The sequence below is a fragment of the Crinia signifera genome, chromosome 1 (genome assembly GCF_055691185.1).
Source record: "Crinia signifera chromosome 1, ASM5569118v1, whole genome shotgun sequence".
In the NCBI taxonomy this organism is placed as follows: domain Eukaryota; kingdom Metazoa; phylum Chordata; class Amphibia; order Anura; family Myobatrachidae; genus Crinia; species Crinia signifera.
Genome location: NC_139217.1, coordinates 471,164,558 through 471,190,678, shown reverse-complemented (window position 1 = coordinate 471,190,678; position 26,121 = coordinate 471,164,558). Strand labels below are relative to the sequence as shown.

The 26,121-nt window shown below is 48.4% G+C and overlaps 1 protein-coding gene across 5 annotated transcripts in view; it reads left to right on the top strand.

The window, feature by feature from the left end:
* The window catches only part of LOC146023865 (phospholipid-transporting ATPase ID-like), a 147,142-nt gene extending 134,052 nt beyond the window's left edge, over window positions 1-13,090 (top strand). For all 5 annotated transcript variants that reach the window (XM_083155404.1, XM_083155400.1, XM_083155401.1 and 2 more), the window contains exons 20-28: window positions 23-128; window positions 476-629; window positions 913-1,096; window positions 1,196-1,419; window positions 2,204-2,287; window positions 2,446-2,691; window positions 3,029-3,167; window positions 3,475-3,605; window positions 9,375-13,090. In XM_083155404.1, coding sequence (XP_083011530.1) covers window positions 23-128; window positions 476-629; window positions 913-1,096; window positions 1,196-1,419; window positions 2,204-2,287; window positions 2,446-2,691; window positions 3,029-3,167; window positions 3,475-3,605; window positions 9,375-9,590 — 1,484 coding nt within the window. In that variant the 3' untranslated portion in view covers window positions 9,591-13,090. The remainder of the gene's footprint in view (window positions 1-22; window positions 129-475; window positions 630-912; window positions 1,097-1,195; window positions 1,420-2,203; window positions 2,288-2,445; window positions 2,692-3,028; window positions 3,168-3,474; window positions 3,606-9,374) is intronic.
* Window positions 13,091-26,121: the final 13,031 nt, after the last annotated feature.

Here is a 26,121-nt window from a genome sequence, read left to right as displayed (position 1 = left end):
TGGATATTTTACTGTTCCCCAGAAACGGCAGAGAACATCGGGTACGCGTGTAACATGCTGCAGGATGAGATGAAGGACGTGTTTATAATTAAAGGCTGCAGTTCAGAAGAGGTTCTGAATGAGCTGAGGTAAAACGCGTTGTCTGACCATGATGTGAGGGCGAAACGCGATGTTAAATGCTGACCTCTGGCCGATAACCATAGTCTGTTACCACTGACACAGCAATATAGGGTGTGACGCTGCCTTGTATTCTGTATTGTGCAGTATATATTGATATTATAGATCAGTGATTCCTATCCTCAGCCCTGGAGTGTAAATTACTCTGTCGACGGCTGCTTCATTAATCGTTTACTGGTCACATCACAATGGCAACCACAGTCACACGACATACTGTATGTAACTCTCCCTCTATGACACGTCTGTATGGAGAAGTTGGTACACCCACCCACCTTGACCAGTGTTTGGTCTCCCACAGGTCGGCTCGGAGGAAGATGAACCCTGACTCTTTTCTAGACGGCTTTGATTCGGAAATACAAATAAAAAGATGTTCTAAGAAGTCTCAAGTGATTCCGGACGATGAGATGAAGGGTGACGACACTTATGGCATCATTATCAATGGGCACAGCCTGGTACGTAGAGACGTAGGGGCATATGTATAAGCTTGGCGAGAGATAAAGTGCCAGCCAACCAAATTATCACTGCCATTTCTCAACCACAGCCTGTGACATGCCAGTTAGAAGCTGATTGGCTAGTGCTTTCTCTCGGACAGTAACACATGGACCTTTATAGGGAAGTAAAGGGAATTTATTTCTACATGATCAAAAGGTTGTCACTTCTTACTGTCTACTCTGACCCATACCCATAAGGCAAAGGAGCCTCAGCCAACTGTTTGCCTGGTGTTTGGTCCCACAGGCTTACGCTCTACAAGAGAACATGGAGGTGGAGCTGCTGAGGACGGCGTGCATGTGCCAGGCGGTAATCTGCTGCCGCGTCACCCCCCTCCAGAAGGCGCAGGTGGTCCAGCTGGTGAAGAAGTACAAGAAGGCAGTGACCCTGGCGATAGGAGACGGCGCTAATGACGTCAGTATGATCAAAAGTATGTGCGCCCTACTACAGAGGGTATCACCCAGCGAGTGCCAGGGAAAAGGGATGTGCGGGCATAGGAGCAGGTATTTATACAATGTTATCTCCCCAGCTGCTCACATTGGCGTGGGGATCAGCGGGCAGGAGGGCATGCAGGCGGTGCTTTCCAGCGACTTCTCCTTCGCCCAGTTTCGCTACCTGCAGCGCCTCCTCCTGGTACACGGGCGCTGGTCCTACATCCGCATGTGCCAGTTCCTGCGCTACTTTTTCTACAAGAACTTCACCTTCACTCTGGTTCATTTCTGGTACGCGTTCTTCTGCGGCTTCTCCGCTCAGGTGAGCCCCTTACCTCCTCTATACTGTGCATTACGGACACCCGCAGCAGCAAACGCAGGAATCCTCGAGGGGGGGTTTCCAAATGCCATCCACATTCTCCCACCCTGCGGAACATTCGAGCAAGTGTGGGAGTCTGCTGGAGTGGTAGAAGAACCTAGTAACGACCCCGGACATTAATGTACACACTGGTCTTTTATACACTAGATAATGCATGGGATACAGTAATAATAGTATAATACCTAACACTATAGTATGGGCTGTATCACACATTTACATAATATAAATAAGTGGTCAGGAAAAGGTTAAACATCACATAATAAATACACAAACATAATAGAACCAGCACTGCATTTTCTAACCTCGCATCCTCCCACCTTCTGGTAAGGCTCCTGTCTCTTCTTCCTGGTAGCTGCTCTTGGTAGAAGAAGCTGCTACGACTGGTCATGTGCAGCCATTCCGATCTGTCCCTTACACTGCATGATATGGCGGTAGCTCTAGTCATCTTAGTAAATACCATTGCTATTGTCATAATTTGAGCAACTTGCAAAGAGGGGGCAATCACCCTTCCTTTGCCTATGATAAAGTAGTAAATTAAGCTTCTGGAGCATCACATCCACCTTAGCTTCCCCTCAGAATCAGCCCCCAATTTACATGTTGGTGTTAGTGGGAGATGAAATCCGGACTCCTCTGAATTTTCTGTCACAGTTTAGTGCTGCCATCTTGTGTCGGTTTTCCTGTACTGCAGCGCTGCCATCCGTAACTTGCCTGTCTTGTGTCTTTATAGACTGTGTACGATCAATGGTTCATCACCCTGTATAACCTGGTGTACACCTCGCTGCCTGTGCTGGGGATGAGTCTTTTCGATCAGGTAAGTCATGGGTGAGCGACGCCTCTCAGGCCGCCTAGAGATAAGGGGGCAGTTTCTGCAGCTATAGCCACGTCTCTCCATCGCCACCCGGTGGGCATGTGGAGAACAGCTGGCAGGTGTGTGTGTGTATTTGCGTAACCCCTGCACTGTATCCCCAGGATGTGGATGACCGCTGGAGCATGGAGTACCCCCAGCTTTATGAGCCTGGGCAGAAGAACCGTTACTTCAATTTCAAGGAGTTTGTGAAGTGTGTGATCCACGGGGTGTACAGCTCCCTGGTCCTGTTCTTCGTGCCTTACGGCGCCCTCTATGACACTGTGCGGGATGACGGGAGAGTGCTGTCTGACTACCAGTCCTTTGCCTTGATGGCTCAGACCTGCCTGGTGCTTGTGGTATCTGTGCAGGTAAGGATGTCAGAATGATACCTGCATGCACACAAGTTGTGGAACTAGAAGTCCCAGGGCGCCCTGATGCTTGTACTATCCCTATACCTTGGGCGTCCCTGGGTTAGAAGCCAGGAGGGCCCACTCAAGCTTTTCTGTAGAGGATGAACTAAGCCTTCGAGAGAGATAAAGCACCAGCCATTAAGCTCCTAACTGCCATGTTACAGGCTGTGTTAGAAAAATATCAGGAGCTGATTGATTGGCATTACCTCTCTCCAACTTTATCTCTCTCCAAATGTAACTCTCTGCACTCTATGACCACGGAATATGCTGACTTCAGATGGATCTTTCTTCCTAGATCGGCCTGGACACTGCTTACTGGACGGCGGTCAACCAGTTCTTCATCTGGGGCAGTATCGCTGTGTATTTTGCCATCACCTTCACCATGTACAGCGACGGCATGTACCTCATCTTCACGGCATCGTTCCCGTTTATCGGTGAGTCATGTCATCATGTACACTCAGCCAATGAGGTCACTCACTACATCCCTCGTCCTACACCCTACATGCAGTATGGGTGGTGGTCTGGTGGTGGCACATGCAGCGTGTCCCTGGAGAGTTTCCTGGCTGTAACCTGTGTGAGTAGGTCACCCTCACTGCAGTTACTGCGCGGCTGGGAGAGGGCCGTCATCCGCAGTCACCAGCCGGGGTGTAGGCAATAACGTATTAATGTCATTAAGTGTCCATCCTACAGTACAGTATTGTCGCTTCCTTTCCCGGAACTTACTGTTTGTTTCTCCTCCAGGAACGGCGCGGAACACTCTAAACCAGCCCAGTATCTGGTTAGCCATTTTCCTGACCGCCGTGCTTTGCGTCCTGCCGGTGGTAGCCTATCGGTTCTTAAAATCCCAGCTCAGACCCACCTTCAGCGACAAGGTAGGAAGCTGCACGCAGCCTATAGGAAATATGTGTTTATGGGTCTTCTCTCAATGTCATTGTCACCCTTGTTTCTGTTTGTGACCTAACCAGTCATTTCTTTAGTAGCTTCCATCTTCTTTAAAAATGTGTCTGTATTAAACCAAACTGAGCAGTCGTTATGCTGAGCTCAGAGTCCGTGACATTGATTACAGCCCTTATCCCGAGCTCAGAGTCCTTATCAGTGATTACAGTCCTTATCCCAAGCTCAGAGTCCTTATCAGTGATTACAGTCCTTATCCCAAGCTCAGAGTCCTTATCAGTGATTACAGCCCTTATCCCAAGCTCAGAGCCCTTATCAGTGATTACAGTCCTTATCCCAAGCTCAGAGTCCTTATCAGTGATTACAGTCCTTATCCTGAACTCAGAGTCCTTATCAGTGATTACAGTCCTTATCGCAAGCTCTGAGTCCTTATCAGTGATTAAAGTCCTTATCCCGAGCTCAGAGTCCTTATCAGTGATTACAGCCCTTATCCCGAGCTCAGAGTCCTTATCAGTGATTACAGTCCTTATCCCAAGCTCTGAGTCCTTATCAGTGATTACAGTTTTTATCCCAAGCTCAGAGTCCTTATTAGTGATTACAGTCCTTATCCCGAGCTCAGAGTCCTTAACAGTTATTACAGCCCTTATTCCATTCTCAGAGCCCTTATCAGTGATTACAGTTCTTATACCGAGCTCAGAGTCCTTATCGGTTATTACAGTCCTTATCCTGAGCTCAGAGTCCTTATCAGTGATTGTAGTTCTTATCCCGAGCTCAGAGTCCTTATCGGTGATTACAGTCCTTATCCCGAGCTCAGAGTCCTTATCAGTGATTACAGTCCTTATCCCGAGCTCAGAGTCCTTATCAGTGATTACAGTCCTTATACCATGCTCAGAATCTTTATCAGTGATTACAGTCCTTATACCATGCTCAGAGTCCTTATCAGTGATTACAGTCCTTATCCTGAACTCAGAGTCCTTATCAGTGATTACAGCCCTTATCCCGAGCTCAGAGTCCTTATCAGTGATTACAGTCCTTATCCCGAGCTCAGAGTCCTTAACAGTGATTACAGCCCTTATGCCATTAGAGCTCTTATCATTGATTACAGTTCTTATCCCGAGCTCATAGCAACATAGAAACATAGAATTTGACGGCAGATAAGAACCATTTGGCCCATCTAGTCTGCCCCTTTTTTTACCCTTCAGGTAAACTCAACCCTTTTTAATCCTTATTTCTTTGTAAGGATATTCATATGCCTATCCCAAGCATGTTTAAATTGTTCTACTGTCTGAAGGTGCCCACACACTAGAATGATTTTTGGGCCGATTTTCGATAAATCTCTTTCCTCCTCAGTAGTTTCCATTATAGTACCCTTGATACTATATTGAGCCTTTGGGTTTTTGAGTCCCAAGTGCATAATTTTGCATTTTTTAGCTCAGAGTCCTTATCGGTGATTACAGTCCTTATCCTGAGCTCAGAGTCCTTATCAGTGATTACAGCCCTTTTTATCCTGAGTCAGAGCCCTTATCAGTGATTACAGTCATTATCCCGAGCTCAGAGTCCTTATCCGTGATTACAGCCCTTTTTATCCCAAGCTCAGAGTCCTTATCAGTGATTACATTCCTTATACCATGCTCAGAGTCCTTACCAGTGATTACAGTCCTTATCCGTGATTACAGCCCTTTTTATCCTGAGCTCAGAGTCCTGATCAGTGATTACATTCCTTATCCTGAGCTCAGAGTCCTTATCAGTGATTACAGCCCTTTTTATCCCGAGTCAGAGCCCTTATCAGTGATTACAGCCCTTTTTATCCCGAGTCAGAGCCCTTATCAGTGATTACAGCCCTTATCCCATTCTCAGAGCCCTTATCAGTGATTACAGCCCTTTTTTCCCCGAGCTCAGAGTCCTTATCAGTGATTACAGTCCTTATCCCGAGCTCAGAGTCCTTATCAGTGATTACATCCCTTATCCTGAGCTCAGAGTCCTTATCAATGATTACAGCCCTTATCAGTGATTACAGTCCTTATACCATGCTCAGAATCCTTATCAGTGATTACAGTCCTTATACCATGCTCAGAGTCCTTATCAGTGATTACAGTCCTTATACCATGCTCAGAGTCCTTATCAGTGATTACAGTCCTTATCCTGAACTCAGAGTCCTGATCAGTGATTACAGCCCTTTTTATCCCGAGCTCAGAGACCTTATCAGTGATTACAGTCCTTATTCCATGCTCAGAGCCCTTATCAGTGATTACAGTCCTTATCCTGAGCTCAGAGTCCTTATCAGTGATTACAACCCTTTTTATCCCGAGTCAGAGCCCTTATCAGTGATTACAGCCCTTATCCCATTCTCAGAGCCCTTATCAGTGATTACAGCCCTTTTTATCCTGAGCTCAGAGTCCTTATTAGTGATTACATCCCTTATCCTGAGCTCAGAGTCCTTATCAATGATTACAGCTCTTATCCCAAGCTCAGAGCCCTTATCAGTGATTACAGTCCTTATACCATGCTCAGAATCCTTATCAGTGATTACAGTCCTTATACCATGCTCAGAGTCCTTATCAGTGATTACAGTCCTTATCCTGAACTCAGAGTCCTTATTAGTGATTACAGCCCTTTTTATCCTGAACTCAGATTCCTGATCAGTGATTACAGCCCATTTTATCCCGAGCTCAGAGACCTTATCAGTGATTACAGTCCTTATTTCATGCTCAGAGCCCTTATCAGTGATTACAGTCCTTATCCTGAGCTCAGAGTCCTTATCAGTGATTACAACCCTTTTTATCCCGAGTCAGAGCCCTTATCAGTGATTACAGCCCTTTTTATCCCGAGTCAGAGCCCTTATCAGTGATTACAGTCCTTATCCCGAGCTCAGAGTCCTTATCAGTGATTACAGCCCTTTTTATCCCGAGCTCAGAGTCCTTATCAGTGATTACAGTCCTTATCCCGAGCTCAGAGTCCTTATCAGTGATTACAGTCCTTATACCATGCTCAGAATCTTTATCAGTGATTACAGTCCTTATACCAAGCTCAGAGTCCTTATCCTGAGCTCAGAGCCCTTATCAGTGATTACAGTCCTTATCCTGAGCTCAGAGTCCTTATCCTGAGCTCAGAGCTCTTATCAGTGATTACAGTCCTTATCCCGAGCTCAGAGCCCTTATCAGTGATTACAGTCCTTATTCTGAGCTCAGAATCCTTATCAGTGATTACAGCCCTTATCCTGAGCTCAGAGCCCTTATCAGTGATTAGAGTCCTTATCCTGAGCTCAGAGTCCTTATCAGTGATTAGAGCCCTTATCCCATGCTCAGAGCCCTTATCAGTGATTACAGTCCTTATCCCGAGCTCAAAATCCTTATCAGTGATTACAGCCCTTATCCTGAGCTCAGAGCCCTTATCAGTGATTAGAGTCCTTTCCTGAGCTCAGAAACCTTAACAGTGATTCCAGCCCTTATCCTGAGCTCAGAGTCCTTATCAGTGATTACAGCCCTTATCCCATGCTCAGAGTCTTTAACAGTGATTACAGCCCTTATCCCATGCTCAGAGCTCTTATCAGTGATTACAGTCCTTATACCATGCTCAGAGTCCTTATCAGTGATTACAGTCCTTATCCCATGCTCAGAGTCCTTAACAGTGATTACAGCCCTTATCCCATTCTCAGAGCCCTTATCAGTGATTACAGTCCTTATCCCAAGCTCAGAGTCCTTATCAGTGATTACAGTCCTTATACCATGCTCAGAATCCTTATCAGTGATTACAGTCCTTATCCCATGCTCAGAGTCCTTTACAGTGATTACAGCCCTTATCCCAAGCTCAGAGCCCTTATCAGTGATTACAGCTCTTATTCCGAGCTCAGAGTCCTTATCAGTGATTACAGTCCTTATCCCGAGCTCAGAGCCCTTATCAGTGATTACAGTCCTTATTCTGAGCTCAGAATCCTTATCAGTGATTACAGCCCTTATCCTGAGCTCAGAGCCCTTATCAGTGATTAGAGTCCTTATCCTGAGCTCAGAGTCCTTATCAGTGATTAGAGCCCTTATCCCATGCTCAGAGCCCTTATCAGTGATTACAGTCCTTATCCCGAGCTCAAAATCCTTATCAGTGATTACAGCCCTTATCCTGAGCTCAGAGCCCTTATCAGTGATTAGAGTCCTTTCCTGAGCTCAGAAACCTTAACAGTGATTCCAGCCCTTATCCTGAGCTCAGAGTCCTTATCAGTGATTACAGCCCTTATCCCATGCTCAGAGTCTTTAACAGTGATTACAGCCCTTATCCCATGCTCAGAGCTCTTATCAGTGATTACAGTCCTTATACCATGCTCAGAGTCCTTATCAGTGATTACAGTCCTTATCCCATGCTCAGAGTCCTTAACAGTGATTACAGCCCTTATCCCATTCTCAGAGCCCTTATCAGTGATTACAGTCCTTATCCCAAGCTCAGAGTCCTTATCAGTGATTACAGTCCTTATACCATGCTCAGAATCCTTATCAGTGATTACAGTCCTTATCCCATGCTCAGAGTCCTTTACAGTGATTACAGCCCTTATCCCAAGCTCAGAGCCCTTATCAGTGATTACAGCTCTTATTCCGAGCTCAGAGTCCTTATCAGTGATTACAGTCCTTATCCCGAGCTCAGAGCCCTTATCAGTGATTACAGTCCTTATTCTGAGCTCAGAATCCTTATCAGTGATTACAGCCCTTATCCTGAGCTCAGAGCCCTTATCAGTGATTAGAGTCCTTATCCTGAGCTCAGAGTCCTTATCAGTGATTAGAGCCCTTATCCCATGCTCAGAGCCCTTATCAGTGATTACAGTCCTTATCCCGAGCTCAAAATCCTTATCAGTGATTACAGCCCTTATCCTGAGCTCAGAGCCCTTATCAGTGATTAGAGTCCTTTCCTGAGCTCAGAAACCTTAACAGTGATTCCAGCCCTTATCCTGAGCTCAGAGTCCTTATCAGTGATTACAGCCCTTATCCCATGCTCAGAGTCTTTAACAGTGATTACAGCCCTTATCCCATGCTCAGAGCTCTTATCAGTGATTACAGTCCTTATACCATGCTCAGAGTCCTTATCAGTGATTACAGTCCTTATCCCATGCTCAGAGTCCTTAACAGTGATTACAGCCCTTATCCCATTCTCAGAGCCCTTATCAGTGATTACAGTCCTTATCCCAAGCTCAGAGTCCTTATCAGTGATTACAGTCCTTATACCATGCTCAGAATCCTTATCAGTGATTACAGTCCTTATCCCATGCTCAGAGTCCTTTACAGTGATTACAGCCCTTATCCCAAGCTCAGAGCCCTTATCAGTGATTACAGCTCTTATTCCGAGCTCAGAGTCCTTATCAGTGATTACAGTCCTTATCCCATGCTCAGAATCCTTATCAGTGATTACAGTCCTTATCCCGAGCTCAGAATCCTTATCAGTGATTACAGCCCTTATGCCGAGCTCAGAGTCCTTATCAGTGATTACAGTCCTTATCCCATGCTCAGAGTCCTTTTCAGTGATTACAGCCCTTGCTCTTCTGTTTGTCCACATATTCTGTTTGCCTGTTTTACTTGTCACATGAACCATAAATAATTTAAATGAATAAATGGATTGGTGTAAAGGATTTAGCATAAGTACAAAAATCTAATTTTTATCTTTACATCCCTGACGTGACACAAGGTCAGCTGGGGACGTGCAGTATAACGCTGTTCGTATTTTGCAATTGAAGTTGTCAGTAATTAGCACAAATTTGTTTCAATGTCTAGGTTCTCAGCAAAATCCGGGAAGCCAAAAAGCGCCCCGCGCCTCCACCACGCAGAGCACGGATCCGGCGCACCAGCTCTCGCCGTTCTGGATACGCCTTCTCCCACCAACAGGGCTACGGGGACCTTATAACATCGGGCAGGAACTTCCGGAACAAGCTGCACTTCCACCAAACAGGAAAGTTTTCTCCCAACGAGAGGAATCGGAACAACGAGTGAATGTAGAACGGAGACCAGCGGGCCTAGCCAGCCAACTGTCAATGTCCGCTATCCGGGGAAGCTCAAAACACAGAGTGCGGGTGGTTTTCCAACTCTTGCCATGACCAACCCTCCTCTGTGTCATAGAGACTAGATACAGAGCCATACAGCTGGGCAGCATCCTTACGGATGTCGTGCAGTGGCCATCTTGGGTCTGTCGTTGGGTGGCAGCTGTTTACTAAAGTTCTGAACTATTTAACATTTTTCCAAAACAACCGTGCCAAATCAATTTCACAGGGATCTACAAATCGCCAAAGGATGCCGAAGCGACATTTTATGGGATTTTAGTTAAATTAAAATATTGTAAATCCTACGTTGCACTTGGATTCACCAGTGGCCTTTCTGATTTTACAGAAAACCGTTTTATTGTTCTGATTTTCTATGTGACTTCTCCACATTAAAGTAAGAGGAGTATTGTATATCCACGCGTAACGCAATCTCCGCCCTAAATCCTTTTATATTAAGCCGTCTTTTTGTTTATATATTTTTTTTCATAACCAATGTACGTTTTATCCACAGCGGAGAACCGGTAGGGGCAGAAATAGCTGGCCGCGTTGGGTCTCCCTCCCCTTTATTTACAGACCGCGTGGCAGTAGCGAATAGGGGGGATAATACACTTAAGTGGGCAATCACTGCGTCCCGCTGTATATACCAAAGAGGGGATCCATTCCTCGTTACCTGAAGCCGATAGACAGGGGTGCACCAAATACAGAGGTAAGCTTGCACTGTCCATAAATACACTAACTACACCACAATATCTGACCGTCTTGTTATTTACGCTGGGAACTGGCACACCGAGAGGGACTACTTGTATAAAGCTGTATCCTTAGGTGGTAACACCATGCACAACAGACCTGCTCCGAAAAGATCGCCATGCTGGGTGCTCACACTCACCGTCATAACTCCTGACACTTGATGCAAGCCTTTTGCCTGAAATTGTCTGTTTAAAGTTTGAAACAAACTCTGCTGACTGCCAGACTGTGAATAACGCACTTTCCTGCCCGATAGCCCGAAACCATGGAAACAAGCGGTGGCCTGGACCGTTCCTATGGTTACTGTTGTTGCAGTCACTGAGTGAAGTCGCAAAGTTCTCTGCATTCTCTGGGAATTTGTTCCACTTTTGTCCCGTTTCTGTTCATTCAGATTTATTAAGAATAGTTTTAAACAAATCGTATGGTGAGAAGGTTCAGTATATGTTAGAAAGCAGCAAATCCGTAGCTGAATTTAATGCATCTGGCTGCTAAACATATGGGGATGCCATTAAAATTATATATATATATATATATATATATATATATATATATACACACACACACACACATGAGAGTGAGTCAAAAATAATGCGCACTCTGGCTGTAGAATTAATTGTAATCAATTTTCAGAAAAGACCAATACATTATTTAACCACATAATCTCCCTGCTATTGAATACACTCTGTCCATCTGGCAACAAGCTTTCGTGTTGCCTCATTAAAAAATGTTTAAGGCTGTTCTGCGCGTTCTCATGTTCTTATGAGTTGTGGACGGGTGCCCGGCTCCTTCTTCATGGCTGACACTTGTGCGACCTCCATTGTACTTCTCTATCCATTCATATATACTTGTTCACAACAAAACGCTTTCTCCATACTGCGCACCATACACACCCTCACACCACAGAAACGCTGCTCTTCTCTGCAAATCACAAGTCAGGCAGCCATTTTTTCTTTCACTGAAATAATAAACGAAGTGACGTAAAACGAGTGCGGATAATTTTTTACTTATCCCCCATATACAGAGTTTATTAAGCCTCTAAACTCCAGTACTGGCCTGCACACCCCACCCTTGCACTATCTTCCACCTCTGTATATTGCCGTCATTCAGGAGCAGCTATTAATGTTTTCTTGTTATCGGACCCTACGGTCATCTCAGTCCTGTGTTCGGGGGATCAGCCGGTGCTTACCAGTATTATATTATATAGTCACTGCCAGTCAGATAATGATTCTGTGCTTATACCATGGAACCCCCGGGTACAACGCATACAACCCCCATCCTACAAAAGACCAAACCACTAGGAAACCATGCACTGAATACCAGTTCTGTTCCCCCAAAATATATATTATTCATCATTTCATTGTATATAGTTAAAAATACCTGCATGGAGTTATTGTACTGTACTGTTATAGTAATTGTACTGTGCTGTACTGTTATAGTACTACACTGTACTGTACTGTTATAGTCGTTGTACTGTGCTGTACTGTTATAGTTATAGTACTGTACTGTACTGTTATAGTTACTGTACTGTTATAGTTATTGTACTGTACTGTACAGGTATAGTTACTGTACTGTTATTGTTACTGTACTGTTATAGTTATTGTACTGTACTGTACAGGTATAGTTACTGTACTGTTATAGTTACTGTACTGTTATAGTCATTGTACTGTGCTGTACTGTTATAGTTATAGTACTATACTGTACTGTTATAGTTACTGTACTGTACTGTTACTGTACTGTTATAGTTATTGTACTGTACTGTACTGTTATAGTTACTGTACTGTTATAGTTACTGTACTGTACAGCTATAGTTACTGTACTTTACTGTACTGCTATAGTTATTGTACTGTAGTTCTAGTGTCCTGATTTCTGGTAGTAACTTCATACAGCAGCTAAAGGGAGCTGTACACAGGACAGTTCCCCTCCACAACGTCTGTATTGCTGTCAGATTCGGGCATAGAATGTAGGGGATACTTTAGCCATATCAGTGGCAGCAATAGCTAGTGATATCTGCAGGTCAATCATCAATGCATTCGGAATTGGGCCATTACGGCGGCACTGCCGGGTCTGTATGTTGCCGCTGGACCCTCGCCAGTTGAACCCTACTAGAGACTGGTCATGTCCACAAAATGGCTGCCTCCCCAAACTACTTCCGTTATAGGTTTGGTTTCCGTTAGAATAACTCACCTGAGGGAGATTTATAAAACCTTGGGCGGAGTAAAAGACCAACCAATCAGCTTCTGTCATTTTACAGGTTGTGTTTGTGGTTGTGTCTTTCCTCCATAGTATTAATATCTGCGGCATAAGGTCAGGTGCGACAGCGGGTCCCTGGCTTATATATAATAGTAATGTCCCCGTAACATGTAACCAATGGTTTGGCTTTGAGATGCTGCCTCACAGGCCTTAAATCTGCAGTGCAGAGGAAGTAAGTGCACTTACCGGCGGCCATCTTGTGAACTACACTGATCTCCCAGAGACTGTGACCAATCATCATCTAAATTTGTTGCAAGTATTTCCCGGGGACTTTATAGGATGAATTGTTATAATATTGGTTCAGGGCACAAGATGGCCGCCCCCGTGTTGTGTGCTGCAATCATTTGTGTCTACTAACCTTGAGAAAACATTTTTATCTGTGGTATATATGTTTCCTATCTTTGTAATAATTGTATAAAACTGTTTATTACAGGTAAATAAATGACTTAATATTGGTAATGTGTTTTATTATTCAGCTGCATTGTTTTATGTATGTATGTATGTATATGTATGTATGTATGAGTAGGTCATGTGTGCACTCCACATGCTGTGAGACTACATATCCCAGCATGCCCTGATACAGTTGTAGCGTGACTGAACAGCAAACTGGCGATGCATGCTGGGATCTGTAGTTCAGCAGCAGTTGGACTGAGACAGATTACCTACCCTTGGTCTGTTCCAGTGATGGCTAACCTTGACACCCCAGCGTGGCCTGCATCAGTTTTAGCTTGGCCAAATAGTAAAACTGTAGCAGGGCCTGTGTTAGGAACCTCGGAGGTACCCACTGAACCTGAACCCTAACTCTGTCTCTCCCCGTGGTCGGCGGACGTGTGCAGTGCTAGGCTTCACCTCTAGCAGCCGCATTCCAAGGAGCTGGCAATGCCGGCTCCAACCCCGATGCCCCCAGGTCTTATGTGAGACAACGCGTCCACCGAGACAGAGAGATGACAAAAAGGATGAACTAACTAAAACTCACAGGCAACAAACCTCCGGGGAGGAATCCGGGAGCAAGCCCCCACAGGACCCCCAGGAATGCAACAATGCACAAGATGGAACCGAATTACCCAAATAGTGAATAAAACAATACACAGGGATGGTAACAGTGGTCTGAATGTGCCAAGGAGAGTTGAATGCAACAATGCACAAGATGATACCACAAGTAATAAATGCAATCAACCCCTGACTTATCGGGAAGATGGGAATCACAGGAAGCACAGAGGCTGGACAAGCTGGAAAGCTGAGGCTGGAACCTGGAAAGCTGAGGCTGGAACCTGGAAAGCTGAGGCTGGAACCTGGAAAGCTGAGGCGGTGCACAGGGACAGGCACACAGGACGCTGATGACGGCACAGGAACCGGGAACACTCTGGTACTGGCGGACCATATACAGAGCTATAACCGGCGTCTGTGCCCAGCATTATATTTCAAAAGCGCCAAGGTTGTCAAGGTTAGCCATCACTGGTCTATTCTGTAAATCTGAGTTTCTCAAATGCAGTCCAAATCGTGTAACTCCCCCCCCCCCCCCCCAAACATTAATTATAATTTTGACCTACATGCTTGTTGCCAGGGGTTACATGCTGATTGCAAGGGCTTTCATGCTTGTTGCCATCGGTTTCATGCTCCTTGCCAGGGGTTTCAAGCTTACCAGTGGCACCAGTGTTACCAGAATCCAGCGCTTCCCTGACAGACGCAAGAGATCCATTAGGCCCTATAGCTTCTGTCTCCTCGGCAGCGCCCATTTTTGGAGGGATATTTTATGCATGTAATCTGCATAGATTATGCGGCTGTGCATGGCTGGCTCCCCCAAGCAAGCGCTTTGGCTGCGGTGTCAGTGCTAGGCCACCAGGCAGTCCTCACGGCCACGCAGCACCCCAACTGTCCAGGTCTTAAGTATATCTACAGTATGTCAGAGCTGCGCAGTGTTTGCATGCCCATCTATATAAGTTTTATCACCCGCTCACCTAGCATGGTGACAGCTCGCAAGGATGCACACACACACACATAAATAGAACAGACATGCAATTATAAATACACACGTGATTAAACACGCTCGCTGGTAGTGGTGGATTCAGGGGGGGGGGGGGGGTTGCCAAGGCACATACCACCCCGGATGATATTGCAGCTTGCACGCAAGTGGCTTTCCAAATCCGTCAACCACAATGTATACGACACAGACGCCCCCTGCACTGTATTTGTGATCCGAGTACATGGTCCAGAGATAAATCTAAATCCCCCCGCAGTCTTGTAATCATGATGCTGGCAGTTAGGATTTTGTGTCGGCATCAGTGTCAATGTCGGGATTCTAAAGAACTAGAAGTCATCACCGTCTTTAGAAGGAATCGGTACATCTGTCAGAATGAACTTAGGTCTACAGTCATTAGGTCGACCCCACTAGGTCGACTGGCAGGAAGGTCGACCTGACTTAAGGTCGACATGGGCCAAGGTCGACATGACTTAAGGTCGAATTTGCATAAAGGTCGACATGAGGAAGGTCGACTGGTCATAAGGTCGACATGGGTTTTTCACTGTTTTTTATCCGAATGTCGACACAGTCGACATGGACACAGTTGGCAATGAGAAACGGACCCTCGCATCGCTCGCTTCGCTCGCAATGCTTCGGGCTCGGTGGCTCGCTTCGCTCGCCACAGCTTTAATAACCTCCTCCATGCCCTAGTGGATGGTAGGGCATGAAATACCGCCTGTCGGCACATGTCGGCTCAAAAACCAGTGAAAAACCCCATGTCGACCTTATGACCAGTCGACCTTCCTCATGTCGATCTTTATGCAAATTCGACCTTAAGTCATGTCGACCTTGGCCCATGTCGACCTTAAGTCAGGTCGACCTTCCTGCCAGTCGACCTAGTGGGGTCGACCTAATGACTGTAGACCTAAGTTCATTCTAATAGATGACCGCATCCCGTTCCTATATAATTCAACATAATTGCTGTTGTAATGTGCTATCCCCACAAGAAGGTGGCGCTGTTGCTTTTAATTTCTATGTAAACAGATTTTTTTTTTTACAACATCTACACTATTTGTAGGTATCGCTGTCCCAGGCAGGGTAAAGCTGACATCACTTGACTGAAATGACGCTTCCCCCGCCCCCTCTCCATGGTCCTGCGATTGATTTCATGTTCACTAGGCTGCAAGTACATGCAGCTTAGCAAACAGGTCTGAATAAGGCGCAAAGTTTCCACTGGCTGGTCACAACCCTCTGTGGTGGTCATGCACCATTACAGCGCCAGGGGTAATCCTGTATCTCATGCCCCCTGGCATCAGCAGGGTGACCTGTAATAAGCATAATGTAACAGCAGTGCCCCATACCGCTCCTATTGTGCTGATTATGTGACCCTCTCGTTATGCAAGTGAGGGTCCACCAGTGGCGTAACTACTGTAAGGCAGCCCCAGCTGCCGCTTGGGGGAGCAAGCAGCAGGGTCTGTGTGGGCACCAGCAACCGTTTGACGCACTGACATGCTGCTGCCCGCCACTGCCCGCTGGCTGAGCACCGGAGGCGAGTCAGCCGCACCGCGGGTGGGGCCATGTGGCAGAAATGACAAATCCCCCCACTGATTCAAATGACTGTACACAGAGCTGGCTATTGGCTACTGTGTAGAGGATGGGCGGGCGGATGGTCTTGCTAGGGCGGCCTGGGATGCGTCAGAGCCAAGGGAAGCAGCAGTGTCTGCTGGTCTCCTGCTTCAGCTTCTCCGTTATGCGTGTGACGTCATCACATCACACGCTGGAGAGGAGCCCGGGGGGGGGGCCTTATTGGGGACACTTCAATGTCAATTCTTCCGGCATCAACACGTCCGTAACCGCCAGAGACATTTTGGGGGAGATTTTATAATCCTAGGAGAGAGAGATAAAGTAGAGAGACATACCAACCAAGCGGCTCCTAACTGCCATGTTATAGACTGCTTGAAAAATGACAGTTGTAAGCTGCCAGGGGTCGTATTGTATAAATATACGAGTTATGCTAATGTGTTACGTCATCCTCTGTAATTAATAACCGTGTAACACACGTGACAGTACATGAATCACCCGTGTAAGCGGTGAGCTCAGAGTTTCTCAGGATTACTGTATATCATCAGGCCCGGTGTACTATTATTGCCGGTATTAGAGGTCACCTGGATTAGACCTGTATGTGCCGCTACGTGTTTGTTGGTGGCAGGACTGTGGTGCCATGTTTGTTATATAGCCTATCACCCACTGCCCATGGGCACCATTGTTCTCTGTAGACCATTCTGGGTCCGCTAGGCCTCAGCCCCCCCAGCCCAGCCAGCCAGCGGCCTACTCCCTGCACCAGGAATGTCTGGAATGTGGCTGGTCCCAGGCCACGAATAACAACATATTCCAGAAATGATTTGGGGAATATTTCCTCAGCCTGTCAGGAAATTCCTCCCTTCCTGCATTTGTCTCAGGCCAGAGAAGGCTGAGCCCGAGGAGAAGAGCGAGGTCTTCATATAGAGGTCTGTGCCTCGTGCCTCACTGACATCACCAGTGCCCAGTGCGGGCTGACAGGTACTGGCACAGCTGATAAGGTGGCTGCCACTACAGCAGGGGAAAAGGAGGAGGAGGAGGAGGAGGGTCTCCTCATATTAACCCCATCTCTACAATTCCAATATATACACTATATACACACTATATGCTCAGTGTATATATATCGTCCTGCCCAGTGTATATACATCATCCTGCTCAGTGTATATATATCATCCTGCCCAGTGTATATACATCATCCTGCCCAGTATATGTATATATATCATCCTGCTCAGTGTATATATATTGTCCTGCCCAGTATATACACTGAGCAGGATGATGTATATACACTGAGCAGGATGATATATATACACTGGGCAGGATTATATATATATATATATATATATATATATATATATATATATATATATACACTGGGCAAGATGATGTATATACACTGGGCCGGATGATATATATATACACTGAGCAGGATGATGTAAATACACTGAGCAGGATGATGTATATACACTGGGCAGGATGATGTATATACACTGAGCAGGATGATGTATATACACTGAGCAGGATGATGTATATACACTGAGCAGGATGATATATATACACTGGGCAGGATTATGTATATACAATGAGCAGGATGATATATATACATTGAGCCGGATGATGTATATACACTGAGCAGGATGATATATATACACCGAGCAGGATGATACATTTACACCGGGCAGGATTATACATATACACCGAGCAGAATGATACATATACACCGAGCAGAATGATATATACATCGGGCAGGATGATATATATACACCGGGCAGGATGACATATATACACCGGGCAGGATGATATTTATACACTGGTCAGGATGATGGATATACACAGAACATGGATATAAACCAGGCTCCATTACACGTTGCACCAGGCAGAGCTCTGTTATATGTTATGCCAGACAGAGCCCTCATTATGCCAGGTAGAGCCCCATATACATATTACTCTAGGTAGAGCCCCTGTTACACACATAATGACAGACAGAGCCCCTGATACATCAGGCAGACAGGTTACACATTGCAACAGGCAGAGACCCTGTTACACATTATGGCAGGCAGAGACCTCATCACACCAGCCAGAGCCCTTGTTACACGTTATGGCAGGCAGAGCCCCTGTTACACCAGGCAGAGCCCCTGTAAACATGTTATGGCAGGCAGATACCACGTTACACCAGGCAGAGCCCCTGTTACACAACATGGCAGGCAGAGACCCTGTTACACCTGGCAGAGCCCCTGTTACACATTATGGCAGACAGAGTCCCTGTTACACGTTATGGCAGGCAGAGACCCTGTTACACCAGGCAGAGCCCCTGTTAAACGTTATGGCAGGCAGAGAACCCAATACACAGGTAGAGCCCCTGTTACATGTTATGGCAGACAGAGACCCGTTACATGTTATGGCAGGCAGAGGCCTTGTGACACTAGGCAGAGCTCCTGTTACACATTATGGCAGGCAGAGACCCTGTTACACCAGGCAGAACCCCTGTTACATGTTATGGCAGGCAGAGGCCCTGTTACACCAGAGAGAGCCCCTGTTACATGTTATGGCAGGCAGAGTCCCTGTTACACCAGGCAGAGCCCCTGTTACACGTTATGGCAGGCAGAACCACTGTTACACCTGGCAGAGCCCCTGTTACACGTTATGGCAGGCAGAGCCCCTGTTACACCAGGCAGAGCCCCTGTTACACGTTATGGCAGGCATAGATCCCAGTACACCAGGCAGAGCCCCTTTTACATGTTATGACAGGCATAGACCCCATTACACCAGGCAGAGCCCCTGTTACACGTTATGGCAGGCAGAGACCTCATCACACCAGGCAGAGCCCCTGTTACACGTTATGGCAGGCAGAGACCCCATTACACAGGTAGAGCCCCTTTTACATGTTATGGCAGACAGAGACCCGTTACATGTTATGGCAGGGAGAGGCCTTGTGACACTAGGCAGAGCCCCTGTTACACATTATGGCAGGCAGAGATCCTGTTACACCAGGCAGAACCCCTGTTACATGTTATGGCAGGCAGAGGCCCTGTTACACCAGGGAGAGCCCCTGTTACACGTTATGGCAGGCAGAGACCCTGCTACACCAGGCAGAGCCCCTGTTAAACATTATGGCAGGCATAGATCCCAGTACACCAGGCAGAGCCCCTTTTACATGTTATGACAGGCATAGACCCCATTACACCAGGCAGAGCCCCTGTTACACGTTATGGCAGGCAGAGACCTCATCACACCAGGCAGAGCCCCTGTTACACGTTATGGCAGGCAGAGACCCCATTACACAGGTAGAGCCCCTGTTACATGTTATGGCAGACAGAGACCTGTTACATGTTATGGCAGGCAGAGGCCTTGTGACACTAGGCAGAGCCCCTGTTACACATTATGGCAGGCAGAGACCCTGTTACACCAGGCAGAAACCCCTGTTACATGTTATGGCAGGCAGAGGCCCCGTTACACTAGGCAGAGCCCCTGTTACATGTTATGGCAGGCAGAGGCCTTGTGACACTAGGCAGAGCCCCTGTTACACATTATGGCAGGCAGAGACCCTGTTACACCAGGCAGAACCCCTGTTACATGTTATGGCAGGCAGAGGCCCTGTTACATCAGGGAGAGCCCCTGTTACATGTTATGGCAGGCAGAGTCCCTGTTACACCAGGCAGAGCCCCTGTTACACGTTATGGCAGGCAGAGTCCCTGTTACATGTTATGGCAGGCGGAGGCCTTGTGACACTAGGCAGAGCCCCTGTTACACATTATGGCAGGAAGAGACCCTGTTACACCAAGCAGAACCCCTGTTACATGTTATGGCAGGCAGAGGCCCTGTTACATCAGGGAGAGCCCCTGTTACATGTTATGGCAGGCAGAGTCCCTGTTACACCAGGCAGAACCCCTGTTACACGTTATGGCAGGCAGAACCCCTGTTATATGTTATGGCAGGCAGAGGCCTCGTGACACTAGGCAGAGACCCTGTTACACATTATGGCATCCAGAGATCCTGTTACACCAGGCAGAGCCCCTGTTACACGTTATGGCAGGCAGAGACCATGTTACACCAGACAGAGCCCCTGTTACATGTTACACCAGGCAGAGCCCCTGTTACACATTATGGCAGGCAGAATCCACACATATGGGGCCTTGGTCATGCCCTCAGGGCTACAAGGCAGTGATGGCTGCTAACCTCTATCTCAACCATGCACACTGTACATAGGCCCTTATTCTGGTGGATTTGCGAATGATGGACCATCGAATGATGTTGACAGTGCACAGATATGTAAGGGTGGTCCAGACCACTTGTACATACGCGTGTAGGATTGCAGGGAATGGGGCGGGCAGATTACATCCGGTTATGTCAGCTGTCCGCCCCCAATACGTGTGTAATGGACACATTAGCATGTGTGCCCCCAGCATTTTCATTGGAACGCCCATGAAACGCTGGACATTCACATATGCTAATGGCCCTGCCCGGCACCCCATGCCCCTCTCCACCTGCCCGCTGGAAAGGCTGAGAGCATGCACTCGGCAAACTGATTTAGCGCCCAGTTCACACGCACTTAGCGCATACACATGCGCAAAAATGTTGCTGCGCGTATGCAAAACATTGGAATTCACACAAGAGCGAGTCAACCAGAATAATGGCCATAGTTTTGCTATGATTCTGACCACTAGATGGTGCTCCAGTACTACTCTATATAAAAGGCTCCCAACACGATATATCTACTATACATCCCGGGGAATAACAGATTTATCTCTGCCGGAGGTGATGTATTACAGCGCTGCCATAGAGGATCTGTTCTCACCATCAGAACATGGCGGTAATGCATGAAAATCAATGAAAATATAATGTATTCTTTAAGTAAAGCAAAATTTGGTGCTTAGTTGTGGTGTTTATCACCATAGAAAGGGCCTATTGGTAACTGCACCCCTCAGTCTGTGGCTTCCTGCTGCCTCAATTCCCCTGTCATCATTGACACATCAATCATCTCCTGATATACTCTGTGCTGCTGGGTGATCCTGCACCGTCCACTATATAGCTCTCAGTCTGTGAGTTCGTGCTGCCTCCATTCTCCTCCTTTAAATCATGTCACTGTCCCTGTCATATGCAGCCCTGTCCTCATTGACACATCAATCATCTTCTGATATACTCTGTGCTGCTGGGGACCCTGCTCCTCCCACTATATAACTCTCAGTCTGTGACTTCCTGCTGCCTCCATTCTCCTCCTCAAATCATGTCACTGTCCCTGTCATATGCAGCCCTGTCCTCATTGACACATCAATCATCTCCTGATATACTCTGTGCTGCTGGGGACCTTGCTCCTCCCACTATATAACTCTCAGTCTGTGGCTTCCTGCTGCCCCCATTCCCCTCCTCACATCATGTCATTGCCCCTGTCACATGCAACCCTGTCCTCACTGACACATCCCTCATCTCCTGATATACTCTGCGCTGCTGGGGACCCTGGTCCTCCCACTATATAACTCTCAGTCTGTGGCTTCCTGCTGCCTCCTTTCCCCTCCTCACATCATGTCAATGCCCCTGTCACATGCAGCCCTGTCCTAACTGACACATAACTCATCTCCTGATATACTCTGTGCTGCTCGGGACCCTGCTGCTCCCACTATATAACTCTCAGTCTGTGGCTTCCTGCTGCCCCCATTCCCCTCCTCACATCATGTCACTGCCCCTGTCATATGCAACCCTGTCCTCATTGACACATCAATCATCTCCTGATATACTCTGTGCTGCTGGGTGATCCTGCACCTCCCACTATATAGCTCTGTCTGTGACTTCCTGCTGCCTCCATTTCCCTCCTCACATCATGTCACTGCCCCTGTCACATGCAGCCCTGTCCTCACTGACACATCAATCATCTCCTGATATACTCTGTGCTGCTGGGGACCCTGCTCCTCCCACTATATAACACTCAGTCAGTGGCTTCCTGCTGCCCCCATTCCCCTCCTCACATCATGTCACTGCCCCTGTCACATGCAGCTCTGTCCTCACTGACACATCACTCATCTCCTGATATACTCTGTGCTGCTGGGGACCCTGCTCCTTTCACTATATAACTCTCAGTCTGTGGCTTCCTGCTGCCTCCATTTCCCTCCTCACATCATGTCACTGCCCCTGTCACATGCAGCTCTGTTCTCACTGACACATCACTCATCTCCTGATATACTCTGTGCTGCTGGGGACCCTGCTCCTTTCACTATATAACTCTCAGTCTGTGGCTTCCTGCTCCCTCCATTCCCCTCCTCACATCCATGTCACTGCCCCTGTCACATGCAGCCCTGTCCTCACTGACACATCACTCATCTCCTGATATACTCTGTGCTGCTGGGGACCCTGCTCCTCCCACTATATAACTCTCAGTCTGTGGCTTCCTGCTGCCTCCATTCCTCTCCTCACATCATGTCATTGCCCCTGTCACATGCAGCCCTGTCCTCACTGACACATCACTCATCTCCTGACATTCTCTGTGCTGCTGGGGACCCTGCTCCTCCCACTATATAACTCTCAGTCTGTGGCTTCCTGCTGCCTCCATTCCCCTCCTCACATCATGTCACTGCCCCTGTCACATGCAGCCCTGTCATCATTGACACATAACTCATCTCCTGACATTCTCTGTGCTGCTGGGGACCCTGCTCCTCCCACTATATAACTCTCAGTCTTTGGCTTCCTGCTGCCTCCATTCCCCTCCTCACATCATGTCACTGCCCCTGTCACATGCAGCCCTGTCCTCACTGACACATCACTCATCTCCTGATATACTCTGTGCTGCTGGGGACCCTGCTCCTCCCACTATATAACTCTCAGTCTGTGGCTTCCTGCTGCCTCCATTCTCCTCCTCACATCATGTCACTGCCCCTGTCATATGCAGCCCTGTCCTCACTGACACATCACTTATCTCCTGATATACTCTGTGCTGCTGGTCACCCTGCTTTTCCCACTATATAACTCGCAGTCTGTGGCTTCCTGCTGCCCCCATTCCCCTCCTCACATCATGTCACTTCCCCTGTCACATGCAGCCCTGTCCTCACTGACACATCACTCATCTCCTAATATACTCTGTGCTGCTGGGAACTCTGCTCCTACCACTATATAACACTTAGTCTGTGGCTTCCTGCTGCCTCCATTCCCCTCCTCATATCATGTCACTGCCCCAGTCACATGCAGCCCTGTCCTCACTGACACATCCCTCATCTCCTGATATACTCTGTGCTGCTGGGGATCCTGCTCCTCTCACTATATAACTCTCAGTCTGTGGCTTCCTGCTGCCCCCATTCCCCTCCTCACATCATGTCACTGCCCCTGTCACATGCAGCCCTGTCCTCACTGACACATCACTCATCTCCTGATATACTCTGTGCTGCTGGGGACCCTGCTCCTCCCACTATATAACTCTCAATCTGTGGATTCCTGCTGCCTCCATTCCCCTCCTCACATCATGTCACTGCCCCTGTCCTCACTGACACATCACTCATCTCCTGATATACTCTGTGCTGCTGGGGATCCTGCTCCTCCCACTATATAACTCTCAATTTGTGGCTTCCTGCTGCCTCCATTCCCATTCTGGTAGAGCCCTCCCTGGCTACATCCAGTCACACTGAGACTGGTGTGTGACTGGATGTAGCCAGGGCCGGCTCTACCATTAGGCAGCTGCCTAGGGCGCCAGGATCTGTGGTCTGCAAATCAAAAAACACAACCTTGTACTTAATGCAGGTGACGGCTGTGGAACCTCTAAGACCTCAGCTCCATACTTTCCCTTGAGACATATTTCCCTTGTTTTCTGCCCCCTCCTCCTTGTATTCTGCTGTGGGAGGGTGCAGAGTGCCTCCAGGTAAAGCAGGGGACTTGCCCACCTTCCCGAGGGGGCTGGGAGGACCAAATAATTTTAATATAATCCGGTGTGTGACCGGATGCAGCGTACGGTCCCAGCTCCCCCTGTGTATATAGGACCGGTGTGTGACCGGATGCGGCGTACGGTCCCAGCTCCCCCTGTGTGTATAGGACCGGTGTGTGACCGGATGCAGCGTACGGTCCCAGCTCCCCTGTGTGTATAGGGCCGGTGTGTGACCGGATGCAGCGTACGGTCCCAGCTCCCCCTGTGTGTATAGGACCGGTGTGTGACCGGATGCAGCGTACGGTCCCAGCTCCCCTGTGTGTATAGGACCGGTGTGTAACTGGATGCGGCGTACGGTCCCAGCTCCCCTGTGTGTATAGGACCGGTGTGTGACCGGATGCAGCGTACGGTCCCAGCTCCCCCTGTGTGTATAGGACCGGTGTGTGACCGGATGCAGCGTACGGTCCCAGCTCCCCCTGTGTGTATAGGACCGGTGTGTGACCGGATGCAGCGTACGGTCCAAGCTCCCCCTGTGTGTATAGGACCAGTGTGTGACCGGATGCAGCGTACGGTTCCAGCTCCCCCTGTGTGTATAGGACCGGTGTGTGACCGGATGCAGCGTACGGTCCCAGCTCCCCCTGTGTGTATAGGACCGGTGTGTGACCGGATGCAGCGTACGGTCCCAGCTCCCCTGTGTGTATAGGACCAGTGTGTGTGACCGGATGCAGCGTACGGTCCCAGCTCCCCTGTGTGTATAGGACCGGTGTGTGACTGGATACATTGTTCATAGGACAGGTGTGTGACTGGATGCAGTGTGTATAGGACCAGTGTGTGACTGGATGCATCGTACGGTCCCAGCTTCCCCTGTGTGTATAGGGCCGGTGTGTGACTGGATGCAGCGTACGGTCCCAGCTCCCCTGTGTGTATAGGGCCGGTGTGTGACTGGATGCAGCGTACGGTCCCAGCTCCCCTGTGTGTATAGGGCCGGTGTGTGACCGGATGCATCGTACGGTCCCAGCTCCTCTGTGTGTATAGGATCGGTGTGTGACTGGATGCGGTGTACGGTCCCAGCTCCCCTGTGTGTATAGGACCGGTGTGTGACTGGATGCAGCGTACGGTCCCAGCTCCCCTGTGTGTATAGGACCGGTGTGTGACTGGATGCTGCGTACGGTCCTAGCTCCCCTGTGTGTATAGGACCGGTGTGTGATCGGATGCAGCGTACGGTCCCAGCTCCCCTGTGTGTATAGGACCGGTGTGTGACCGGATGCAGCGTACGGTCCCAGCTCCTCTGTGTGTATAGGACCGGTGTGTGACTGGATGCTGCGTACGGTCCCAGCTCCCCTGTGTGTATAGGACCGGTGTGTGATCGAATGCAGCGTACGGTCCCAGCTCCCCTGTGTGTATAGGACCGGTGTGTGACCGGATGCGGCGTACGGTCCCAGCTCCCCTGTGTGTATAGGACTGGTGTGTGACTGTACGGTCCCAGCTCCCCTGTGTGTATAGGACCGGTGTGTGACCGGATGCAGTGTACGGTCCCAGCTCCCCCTGTGTATATAGGACCGGTGTGTGACTGGATGCAGTGTGTATAGGACCAGTGTGTGACTGGATGCATCGTACGGTCCCAGCTTCCCCTGTGTGTATAGGGCCGGTGTGTGACTGGATGCAGCGTACGGTCCCAGCTCCCCCTGTGTGTATAGGACCAGTGTGTGACCGGATGCAGCGTACGGTCCCAGCTCCCCTGTGTGTATAGGGCCGGTGTGTGACTGGATGCAGCGTACGGTCCCAGCTCCCCTGTGTGTATAGGGCCGGTGTGTGACCGGATGCATCGTACGGTCCCAGCTCCTCTGTGTGTATAGGATCGGTGTGTGACTGGATGCGGTGTACGGTCCCAGCTCCCCTGTGTGTATAGGACCGGTGTGTGACTGGATGCAGCGTACGGTCCCAGCTCCCCTGTGTGTATAGGACCGGTGTGTGACTGGATGCTGCGTACGGTCCCAGCTCCCCTGTGTGTATAGGACCGGTGTGTGATCGGATGCAGCGTACGGTCCCAGCTCCCCTGTGTGTATAGGACCGGTGTGTGACCGGATGCAGCGTACGGTCCCAGCTCCTCTGTGT